This window comes from Scyliorhinus canicula, chromosome 11, assembly GCF_902713615.1.
Source record: "Scyliorhinus canicula chromosome 11, sScyCan1.1, whole genome shotgun sequence".
Lineage (NCBI taxonomy): Eukaryota > Metazoa > Chordata > Chondrichthyes > Carcharhiniformes > Scyliorhinidae > Scyliorhinus > Scyliorhinus canicula.
In genome coordinates, this window is record NC_052156.1 from 100,662,347 (window position 1) to 100,674,689 (window position 12,343).

At 48.0% G+C, this 12,343-nt stretch overlaps 1 protein-coding gene across 2 annotated transcripts in view; it reads right to left on the reverse strand.

The window, feature by feature from the left end:
- cfap54 (cilia and flagella associated protein 54) overlaps positions 1 to 12,343 on the reverse strand; it is a 763,542-nt gene that overhangs the window by 337,241 nt on the left and 413,958 nt on the right. For both annotated transcript variants that reach the window (XM_038810895.1, XM_038810894.1), the window contains 2 exons: positions 6,696 to 6,853; positions 1,011 to 1,174 (listed from right to left, as the gene is read on the reverse strand). In XM_038810895.1, the coding sequence (XP_038666823.1) occupies positions 1,011 to 1,174; positions 6,696 to 6,853 (322 nt within the window). The remainder of the gene's footprint in view (positions 1 to 1,010; positions 1,175 to 6,695; positions 6,854 to 12,343) is intronic.

Below are 12,343 nucleotides of genomic sequence, written 5' to 3' on the forward strand. Positions count from 1 at the left end.
ATGAAAGAAAGAATGCCGTATGCCTTCTTGACAACCTTCTCCACCTGTGTTGCCACTTTCAGTGACCTATGGACCTGTACATACTCTTAAGGGTTCTGCCATTTACTGTACATTTCCTACCAGTATTGGACCTTCCAAAATGCATAACCTCACATTTGTCCAGATTAAACTCCATCTGCCATCTCTCCGCCCAAGTCTCTAACCAATCTATATCCTGCCATATCCTCTGACAGTTCTCATTGCTATCCGCATTTCCACCAATCTTTGTGTCGTCTGCAAACTTACTAATCAGACCAGTTACATTTTCCTCCAAATCTTTTATATATACTACAAACAGCAAAGGTGCCCACATTGATCCCTGTGGAACACCACTAGTCACAGCCCTCCAATTAGAAAAGCACCCTTCCATTGCTACTCTGCCTTCTATGACCGAGCCAGTTCGGTATCCATCTTGCCAGCTTACCTCTGATGCCGTGTGACTTCACCTTCTGTACCAGTCTGCCATGAGGGACCATGTCAAAGGCCTTACTGAAGTCCATGTAGAGAACATCCACTGCCCTACATTCATCAATCACCTTCGTCGCTTCCTCAAAAAACTCGATCAGTTAGTGAGACACAACCACCCCTTCACTAATACATCCACTTGCTTCCAAATAGGAATAAATCCTGCGTCGAAGAATCCTTTCCAATAATTTCCCTACCACTGACATATGGTTGACCAGCCTGTAATTTCCTGGATTATCCTTGCCGCCCTTCTTACAAAGGAACATGTTTGTAATCACATGTCATGATTTGTGTGACAGAGATCAGATAATTGTTTTCCATTGACAATAGCCATGACTACTATACAGGGAAGACGAATAAATGAGGCTCAAGAATTTTTGTAAGCAAAGTCTAAATGTCTAAATGTCAATCAGCCAATTGCCAGGGAAGTGTCTACAGAGAAACAAATTTCAAAGACCTTTATCACCTCAGTAATAACTAGCAAAACAGTTTATAAATTAAATTACCACTGCTCTCTTGATGTGTAAAAATGATTTGCCCAGTTGGTCGAACATCAATATGGCTCTCGTGCTTGGTTTGCCCACTTCTTCTGCAATGGAATCAGATTCTTCACCAATCTGAGTCACTGGTGTGTGACTGCTTTCAGTGCTTTCAGAAATGGCATCATTCCCTTCCATGAAATGAATATATTACATATAAAATACGGTTTGCATAAAGATCCAGAGCAGATTCAAAATCCACTTTAAGTATATGCCACAACCAGACATTCTTTTGGAAACAAGATTTTGCATGAGAGCTTCAAATGGCACAATTCCAACTAAACAGTAGTTTGAATATTCTTTCAACCTACATGTAAAACATTGGGCAGAGTTCTCCCAGCCTGCACATGGCAGATTTGGTGGCGTGGGGGGGGGGGGGGGGAAGAGAGTGGGGAATCTAGCGAGAGCCAAGAGCCACTGAAAGAACCAGCAGAGGGCAGCAGAGCAGAGCTACTGATCAGCTGTTCTGGGGAAATTTGCATACGTACAGTGCGGTCAGCCTAAGTTGAAGGTGAACCTGTGAAGGAGACCCAAGGAGTTTGAGTAAAGGCAAGCAACAAGCAGAGGGCAGCAGAGCAGAGCTACTGATCAGCTGTTCTGGGGAAATTTGCATACGTACAGTGCGGTCAGCCTAAGTTGAAGGTGAACCTGTGAAGGAGACCCAAGGAGTTTGAGTAAAGGCAAGCAACAAGCAGAGGGCAGCAGAGCAGAGCTACTGATCAGCTGTTCTGGGGAAATTTGCATACGTGCAGTGCGGTCAGCCTAAGTTGAAGGTGGTTTGTGGAGGGGCTGTTGGCAAGTGACAGTTAAACCCGAAACACTTTGTGAGTGTTTCCCACCCTACCTCCTCCTCTAACCAACCCCCCCACCCCACGGTGGTTGGGAAGCGGGAGCAGGGGCCTGTCGTGAAGGTGAGTGAGTGCCTTTAAATTTGCTTACCTTTCAGCGGGAACAGGGTTTGAGGTAATATCAGGTAAGCTCTTCCTTTCTTTTTCTTTTTCTTGTTTTTTTTTAATCTAGAGGGGATGTCAGGGAAGGCAGTACAATGCTCCTCCTGCAGAATGTTTGAGGTGAGGGACGCCGTCAGTGTCCCTGCTGATTTCATCTGTGGGAAGTGCACCCAACTCCAGCTCCTCAAAAACCGTGTTAGGGACCTGGAGCTTGAGCTGGATGAACTTCGGATCATTCGGGAGGCAGAGGGGGTCATAGATAGGAGCTTCAGGGAAGTAGTTACACCAAAGACTGGAGATAGATGGGTAACTGTAAGAGGGACTGGGAAGAAGCAGTCAGTGCAGGGACCCCCTGCGGTCGTTCCCCTGAGTAACAAGTATACCGTTTTGGATACTTGTGGGGGGGACGACTTATCAGGGGTAAGCCATGGGGTACGGGCCTCTGGCACGGAGTCTGTCCCTGTTGCTCAGAAGGGAAGGGGGCAAAGGAGTAGAACATTAGTAATTGGGGACTCAATAGTCAGGGGCACAGATAGGAGATTTTGTGGGAGCGAGAGAGACTCACGTTTGGTATGTTGCCTCCCAGGTGCAAGGGTACGTGATGTCTCGGATCGTGTTTTCCGGGTCCTTAAGGGGGAGGGGGAGCAGCCCCAAGTCGTAGTCCACATTGGCACTAACGACATAGGTAGGAAAGGGGACAAGGATGTCAGGCAGGCCTTTAGGGAGCTAGGATGGAAGCTCAGAGCGAGAACAAACAGAGTTGTTATCTCTGGGTTGTTGCCCGTGCCACGTGATAGTGAGATGAGGAATAGGGAGAGAGAGCAATTAAACACGTGGCTACAGGGATGGTGCAGGCGGGAGGGATTCAGATTTCTGGATAACTGGGGCTCTTTCTGGGGAAGGTGGGACCTCTATAGACAGGATGGTCTACATCTGAACCTGAGGGGCACCAATATCCTGGGGGGGAGATTTGTTAGTACTCTTTGGGGGGGTTTAAACTAATTCAGCAGGGGCATGGGAACCTGGATTGTAGTTTTGGGGTGCGAGAGATTGAGAGTAGAGAGGTCAGGAGCACAGATTTGACTTCGCAGGAGGGCGGCAGTGTTCAGGTCTGTGGTTTGAAGTGTGTCTATTTCAATGCCAGGAGTATACGAAATAAGGTAGGGGAACTGGCAGCATGGGTTGGTACCTGGGACTTCGATGTTGTGGCCATTTCAGAGACATGGATAGAGCAGGGACAGGAATGGTTGTTGCAGGTTCCGGGGTTTAGGTGCTTTAGTAAGGTCAGAGAAGGGGGCAAAAGAGGGGGAGGTGTGGCGCTGCTAGTCAAGGACAGTATTACGGTGACGGAAAGGATGCTAGATGGGGGACTCTTCTTCCGAGGTAGTATGGGCTGAGGTTAGAAACAGGAAAGGAGAGGTCACCCTGTTGGGAGTTTTCTATAGGCCACCTAATAGTTCTAGAGATGTAGAGGAAAGGATGGCGAAGATGATTCTGGAAAAGAGCGAAAGTAACAGGGTAGTTGTTATGGGAGACTTTAACTTTCCTAATATTGACTGGAAAAGATATAGTTCGAGTACATTGGATGGGTCGTTCTTTGTACAATGTGTGCAGGAGGGTTTTCTGACACAATATGTTGACAGGCCAACAAGAGGTGAGGCCACTTTGGATTTGGTTTTGGGTAATGAACCAGGCCAGGTGTTAGATCTGGAGGTAGGTGAACACTTTGGATACAGTGACCACAATTCGGTGACCTTTACGTTAGTGATGGAAAGGGATAAGTATACCCCGCAGGGCAAGAGTTATAGCTGGGGGAAGGGCAATTATGATGCCATTAGACATGACTTAGGATGTGTTGGTTGGAGAAGTAGGCTGCAAGGGTTGGGCACACTGGATATGTGGAGCTTGTTCAAGGAACAGCTATTGCATGTTCTTGATAAGTACATACCAGTCAGGCAGGGAGGAAGGGGTCGAGCGAGGGAACCGTGGTTTACCAAAGAAGTGGAATCTCTTGTTAAGAGGAAGAAGGAGGCCTATGTGAAGATGAGGCGTGAAGTTTCAGTTGGGGCGCTTGATAGTTACAAGGAAGCAAGGGAGGATCTAAAGAGAGAGCTGAGACGAGCAAGGAGGGGACATGAGAAGTCTTTGGCAGGTAGGATCAAGGAAAACCCAAAAGCTTTCTATAGGTATGTCAGGAATAAAAGAATGACTAGGGTAAGAGTAGGGCCAGTCAAGGACAGTGGTGGGAAGTTGTGTGTGGAGGCTGAGGAGATAAGCGAGATACTAAATTAATACTTTTCGTCAGTATTCACTCAAGAAAAAGATAATATTGTGGAGGAGAATGCTGAGACCCAGGCTATTAGAATAGATGGCATTGAGGTGCGTAGGGAAGAAGTGTTGGCAATTCTGGACAAGGTGAAAATAGATAAGTCCCCGGGGCCGGATGGGATTTATCCTAGGATTCTCTGGGAAGCCAGGGAAGAGATTGCTGAGCCTTTGGCGTTGATTTTTAGGTCATCATTGGCTACAGGAATAGTGCCATAGGACTGGAGGATAGCAAATGTGGTCCCTTTGTTCAAGAAGGGGAGTAGAGATAACCCCGGTAACTATAGGCCGGTGAGCCTAACGTCTGTGGTGGGTAAAGTCTTGGAGAGGATTATAAAAGATACGATTTATAATCATCTAGATAGGAATAATATGATTAGGGATAGTCAGCATGGTTTTGTGAAGGGTAGGTCATGCCTCACAAACCTTATCGAGTTCTTTGAGAAGGTGACTGAACAGGTAGACGAGGGTAGAGCAGTTGATGTGGTGTATATGGATTTCAGTAAAGCGTTTGATAAGGTTCCCCACGGTCGGCTATTGCAGAAAATACGGAGGCTGGGGATTGAGGGTGATTTAGAGATGTGGATCAGAAATTGGCTAGTTGAAAGAAGACAGAGAGTGGTAGTTGATGGGAAATGTTCAGAATGGAGTTCAGTTACGAGTGGCGTACCACAAGGATCTGTTCTGGGGCCGTTGCTGTTTGTCATTTTTATAAATGACCTAGAGGAGGGCGCAGAAGGATGGGTGAGTAAATTTGCAGACGACACTAAAGTCGGTGGAGTTGTAGACAGTGCGGAAGGATGTTGCAGGTTACAGAGGGACATAGATAAGCTGCAGAGCTGGGCTGAGAGGTGGCAAATGGAGTTTAATGTGGAGAAGTGTGAGGTGATTCACTTTGGAAAGAATAACAGGAATGCGGAATATTTGGCTAATGGTAAAATTCTTGGTAGTGTGGATGAGCAGAGGGATCTCGGTGTCCATGTACATAGATCCCTGAAAGTTGCCACCCAGGTTGATAGGGTTGTGAAGAAGGCCTATGGTGTGTTGGCCTTTATTGGTAGAGGGATTGAGTTCCGGAGCCATGAGGTCATGATGCAGCTGTACCAAACTCTGGTACGGCCGCATTTGGAGTATTGCGTACAGTTCTGGTCGCCTCATTATAGGAAGGACGTGGAAGCTTTGGAACGGGTGCAGAGGAGATTTACCAGGATGTTGCCTGGTATGGAGGGAAAATCTTATGAGGAAAGGCTGATGGACTTGAGGTTGTTTTCGTTAGAGAGAAGAAGGTTAAGAGGTGACTTAATAGAGGCATAGAAAATGATCAGAGGGTTAGATAGGGTGGACAGCGAGAGCCTTCTCCCGCGGATGGAGGTGGCTAGCACGAGGGGACATAGCCTTAAATTGAGGGGTAATAGATATAGGACAGAGGTCAGAGGTGGGTTTTTTACGCAGAGAGTGGTGAGGCCGTGGAATGCCCTACCTGCAACAGTAGTGAACTCGCCAACATTGAGGGCATTTAAAAATTTATTGGATAAGCATATGGATGATAAGGGCATAGTGTAGGTTAGATGGCCTTTAGTTTTTTTTTCCATGTCGGTGCAACATCGAGGGCTGAAGGGCCTGTACTGCGCTGTATCGTTCTATGTTCTATGTTCTATAAGTCGGCGTAAAATCATGTTGCAATTCACCCAATTTTATTTCATGGCTAATAATTAGCTATTTTTTTAATTCACCAACATTTGGCTTTTAGTTCTTTGTTAAATTAACAGGAGACAAACCAAACTAGCAATAATGTTGATCAAAATACATTTATATTTGCTTCAATATTTTCTGTGCAGCCGTAGGTAAATGCTACAGTCAATACAATCCCGAATAAGTGTTCCCTATTTCTATTCCAGTCTCAGTTCCCACTGTTCCAATGGAAGCAATAGCATTGGGGAAAAAGCTGAGCAAGTACTTCATGGATCAGTGCACAGCTTTCCTTTTAAAACATAGATTACAAGTCTTAATTATAAGACATTTTTTTGAAAAAAATTGTTTCTGGAATGTGGGCATTTCCAGCAAGGCCTACATTTATTACCCATCGCTAATTGCCCTTGAAAAGGTGGTGGTAGGTGATCTGCTTTCTCAAATTGCTGCAGTCCATGTGGTGGAGGTACACCCACAGAGCTGGTAGGGAGGGAGTTCCAGAATTGTGACTCAGGGACAATGAAGAATCAGCGACTTATTTCCAAGGAAGGATGGTGTGTGACTTGCAGGGAAACCTACTGCCCTAAACTATTCTGGAACATTTCTTTAATGTTTATTGAAAAAAAACCCACATATTTTGTTAATAGATGTTGAGCAACCAGACAATTTTAAATGTAGTGCAACCTACAGCCTTGATCTGAATCTGTTGACTTTTCTTTTTTTCTGATTGCGAACATTGATGTTACAGGAATTTGTTGCATAATATCTGAATCATGAATCTCCGGGTTCAGGAGTAAACCACCACAGCTATGTAGAGTAAAAATTTCAGGGTCCAAAATAGAATATCTGTAAACAACATGAAAGCAACAGTTTGTTAAAGGTAAACGTGTTTTCTTTAATGTGAGTCACTCAAGGAGCACCATTTCCTACAGCAATTTTTATTAAAAAGAATATGGGGCAGGATTATCCAGCTCCGTGTGACATTTCTTCCAGTGTCAGAGACGGCCCACTATTGGCCGGTGGTGGGATATTCCGATCCCACCGATCTCTCAGTGGTTTTACATGCCCCACACTCACCATCACCAGGGAACGCACGAGGTGGGATTGCCATTGGCGGCACCAGAGAACCCGCCAGCAGGAAGGGCCGGAAAATGTCGGTAATAAGGGTGAAAATCTGTTTTTGGACTTCAGATGCAAGTTTTTTATTTCACAGATGTGAAAATATTTGATCTGTTTTAAAGAGAGATTCTTGTGAAAAAACACTGTGCAAAATGGCTTCTGCAGCCACAAGCCTGTGCACTCAGCAGAACAATACTCCAGAATGCACTCCTTGTGATTTACAGGTGGGTTTCAGACAGCTCTCATCTCATTAAAAAGTTGGGATTTAACGATACCCAACTATAATTTAACTAGCACAGGTAAGGATGGCATCTGGTGATAGCACTGTCAGCAAAACCAACTGCCAATAATCAATACGGTAAGAAGTCTTACAACACCAGGTTAAAGTCCAACAGATTTGTTTCAAACACGAGCTTTCGGAGCATTGCTCCTTCCTCAGGTCCTGCAGTGCTCCAAAAGCTCGTGTTTGAAACAAACCTGTTGGACTTTAACTTGGTGTTGTAAGACTTCTTACTGTGCTCACCCCAGTCCAACGCCGGCATCTCCACATCAATAATCAATAGACCCGGAAGGCTAATATGGAAGGGCCCGGAAGGGCAGCACGGTAGCACAAGTGGATAGCACTGTGGCTTCACAGCGCCAGGGTCCCAGGTTCGATTCCCCGCTTGGTCACTGTCTGTACGGAGTCTGCACGTTCTCCCAGTGTCTGCGTGGGTTTCCTCCGGTTTCCGCCCACAGTCCAAAGACGTGCAGGTTAGGTGGACTGGCCATGATAAATTGCCCTCAGTGTCCAAAATGGTTAAGAGGGCTTATTGGGTTACGGGGATAGGGTGGAAGAGAGGGCTTAAGTGGGTTGGTGCAGACTCGAGAGGCCGAATGGCCTCCTTCTGCACTGTATGTTATATGGACACATTATTTAATTATTTCAAATGGGAGCTAGAGACAACTGAAACAAAATGCTGAGGCCTTCAGCCACACCTGATTGAATCCTGCCTAATGTCAATGATGCTGGGTTTGGGTGAAAGTTGGGCCTTGCCTATTTAAATGACCTCTGTGAGATAACATGGTTGCGGCCTCAATTTTACGAGTCATAATGAACTAAAATTGGGTTTCTTCTGTTTGGAAATTGCCTTACATTTTGGTGGACTTTCATGAAAGAGGAAAGTCTAGCCAATCCGAACTATTACCATCAGACAGACCCACTGGGCAGAATTTTATGCCTTTTCAGTGAAGCCATCAGTGCCAACGGCAGCTTCCTTCACTTCGTTGAAAAAATAAATGGCAAGGGGTGGGTCACATGACATCATGCTGGCTGGGTGGGCTCAGAGTCAGCTGCCCCTCCGCGAGAAAGGTTGTTTTTAAAGATTGAGGTGCTCTTTTTAAAAGGCTACCCTGGTGCACAAAAGTTAAAATGAAATGCTCCCGCAACCTTTCCCTACGCGACTGACACTGCCGGGCATGACCCGAGTAGTGCACTAATCTGAGCTCCTGCTCACCCAGGGGCATGCTGTGGGAGACCGGCGGTAATTCACACCACTGCCTCATGCTGACCTGAATGGACTATAAATGGGTGTGTGGGAATCATCAAACATAAAGACCTGATAATGATGAGATTCTAATTTATTATAAGGTGTTCCCGGAGTTGAATTATGTCACTGGTGGCGGGACGGGGACATTTGCAACAGAACCTATTGCCAACTTCAAACGCAATTTAGGCCCCGCAAGAATTACCGTTCTTGTCACCAAACCCACCCAAAATGAATGGGAGCAGAAAATCTGATCTATTATTTCAGACTGTTCCAGTCTTGCTGAAATGATTCCTTCCAATCTCAACTCTATTTCCTGTCCGCTTGTCAAGGTTTTCTCACTTATATCTGTGAGTTTTCGAATGCCCTCTATCACTTTAACAGATTCCAGGTGGTATCCATGGAGTTTATCTTTCTCCTGATGAAGGAGCAGCGCTCCAAAAGCTTGTGATTTCAAATAAACCTGTTGGACTTTAACCTGGTGTTGTGAGACTTCTTACTTAACCGTGGATGCTGAATAATTTTCCACTATGAGTGGAGGATTGATGGTGAGTCGTAGGCATATATGTTGTAGAGTCATAGAGGTCCACAGCACAGAAAGGCCCTTCGGCCCAACGCGTCTGCACTGATCAAATACAACCATCTAACTATTCTAATTCCATTTTCCAGCACTTGGCCCATAGCCTTACATGCCTTGGCATCGTAAGTATACATATAAATACTTCTTAAATGTTATACGGGTCTCTGCTTCACCACCCTTTCAAGCAGTGAGTTCCAGACTCTCACCACCCTCTGATGTAAAAAGTTTTTCCTGGTGATTGATCCCTCCGCCAAAGGGAAAAGTTTGTTCCTGTCTACTCTACCTATGCCCCTCATAATTTTATACACCTCAATCATGTCCCCCCTCAGTCTCTTCTGCTTCAAGCAAAACAACCCCAATGTGTCCAATCTCTCTTCATAACGAAAACTCTCAAGCCCAGGAAATATCCTGGTAAATCTCCTCTACACCCTTTCCAGTGTTATCATAATCCTCCTATAATGTGAACTGCACACATTACTCTAGCTGTGGCCGAACCAATGTTTTATACAATTCCCGCATATCCTTCCTTACTCCTAAACTCTGTGCCTCGGCCAATAAAAGCAAGAATACCAAATACCTTCTTAACAACTTCATCCACCTGTCCTGCTACCTTAAGGGACCGGTGTACATGCACATCAAGGTCCCTCTGATCCTCGGTGCATCCCAGGGTCCTGCTGTCTATCAAGTATTCCCTTGTCTTGTTTGTTCTGCTGAAGTGCATCACCTTACACTATCCGGGTTAAGTTTCTTTTGCCACTTATCAGCCCATCTGGCCAGCCTATCCTCCTGCAAGCTAAGGCTATTCTCCTCACCATTTACCACCCCACCAATTTTTGTACCATCCGCTTACTGATCAACCCTCCTACATTCTTGTCTAAATCAGTTGTATAAACCACAAACAGCAAGGGTCCCAACACTGATCCCCGCAGGGCCCACTGGACACAGGCTTTCAGTTAGGAAAACATCCCTCAACCTTCACCCTCTGTTTCCTGCCAAATGGATGCAATTTGTCAAATTTTTTTGGATACCATAGACTCCCTGCTATTTCCTCCTTTGCCTCACTCAACTGCCAGGGATACTTTTCATCTGGCCCTGGAAATTTATCTACTTTTATGTACCTTCAATATCAGTTTCCCACATGGGACCTTATCAAAAGCCTTGCTGAAGTTCAAGAAGACTAGATCAAATGCATTTCCCTCATCTACACATCTGGGGCGCGATTCTCCAATGTCGCGCCGCATCGAGAAAGCCGTCGTGAACTCGGTCGAGTTCAACGACGGCGCGAAACGGCCCCGATCGCGATCTATTCTGCCCCCGGGATTGGGCTAGCATTGGGGCCGCGAGGAACACGGGGGGCATGACGTCGAATGTGCGTTGTCAGCACGCGATGCCCGAATGACGCCGCTCCGCTTCGTAAAAAGGCACGATCCACGCACGGAAAGGAGGAAGGGAAATGTTGGAGCCACGGAGGGCCGCCCCGAGGTTCCGTGATACGCACCTGGAGACCCTCCTCGATGAGGTGGAGCAGCACAGGGGCATACTCTGCCCAAGACGAGGGCATCGCCACCCTTCCAGCGTCGTGCGTGGCGTGAGGTGGACACGGCAGTCAGTGCTGTGGGGCAGACCCCTCGGTCCGGGGAGCAGTGCTGCAAGAAGCTCCACAACCTCACCAGGGCTGCCAGGGTGAGTGCCACGAGGGTGCCCCCGGGTCACAACCATCCCCCCCCCCCCCCAATGCCCCTCATCACACCCCCCCCACCCCCACCCCGGCAGGCACAAGGGGGAGGGGGGGTCGAGAGTGAGTGGAGGGTGGAAAACGACGTTGTCACAGACCCACATGAACGCTGCAACCCCCTGGAGAGATGCCATGGTGTGGCTGCAACTTTGCCCCACCCTGTGCCAATATCTGAACGCCCTGATGATACCTGCCTAATTGTGGTGATCTATCTATGCCCCCCCTCAACAGGACAAGACTGCTCACAACAGCCGGGGGCGCAACAGAACCGGAGGGGGTTCACCCGTTATGCACCCCCTGACAGTGTTCTAGCAGAGGGCGCTGGACCTTGCTTGGGGATCTGCCACCCGGGAGGTCGCGCAATGCGAGTTTGGAGGTGCAGAACCAAGTGAGACAACCCTGCATGACAACTACCCCCCCCCAGCCCATCCTCTCTTCCCTCACTCTACCCACTGGACCCCCCATCCTCTGTCCCCTCACACTCTGCCCACTGGACCATCCAACGCCCGGCCGAGCGTGTCTAACTAACCTCGTATCAATCTGTTCCCCAGGGCCAGCTGACGAACATCCAGGGCCATCTGGTGCCACACAGGCGACCACCCGCGACGACCACAGCACCCAGGGTCACACACCAGAGGGTGGCAGGAGGTCGGGCAGGAGTGCCATCCTCCAAATCCGAGATTCTCGAGCGGGACGTACAGAGGACGGACAGTGACTACTTTCATGGCTGTGCGTTGCCCGAAGGGCAGGCCGTGAGACAGGACAGGAAGGGGGTCAGTGGACCCAGACGCACAGAGGACGGACAGTGACGACTTTCATGGCTGTGCGTTGCCCGAAGGTCGGGCCGTGATTCAGGACAGGAAGGGGGTCAGTCGACCCAGACGCACAGAGGACGGCGACACAGTCAACGGACTCACCTGATGCTGAACCGTATATGGTCCGTGTGCACCCTGCGCTGGGACATGACTGGGACCAGGACACGCCTGGATTTCTGATGTATGAGGACCTAGAGCTTGCGGCACAGCTGTCTCCCACACCATCCACCATCCCAGAGACACTCACCTTGGTTGGGCAATTAAGTGATAAGGCTCCTGGGTCACGGTCTGGTGTGCACCACACAGCTGAGCCGGTACAGCAGGTGGAGGTCGGAGCAGCCGAGGGGCTGGACGGTCGGAGGGCAGTTATAAGTACATAATATTCACCATTAAACTCACTGTTGCACCTAACTTATAAGACTGTGATGTTTCCGTTGCCACGGGGATCGTGATGGTGACCGAGTGTCGCTGGGGTTGACGAGCGGTGAAACGTTGGTGCCGGATGTGCAGTCTCTTCCTCCCCCCCTCCCACAGTCGGACACCGTAGTCCTCGGCACTCCG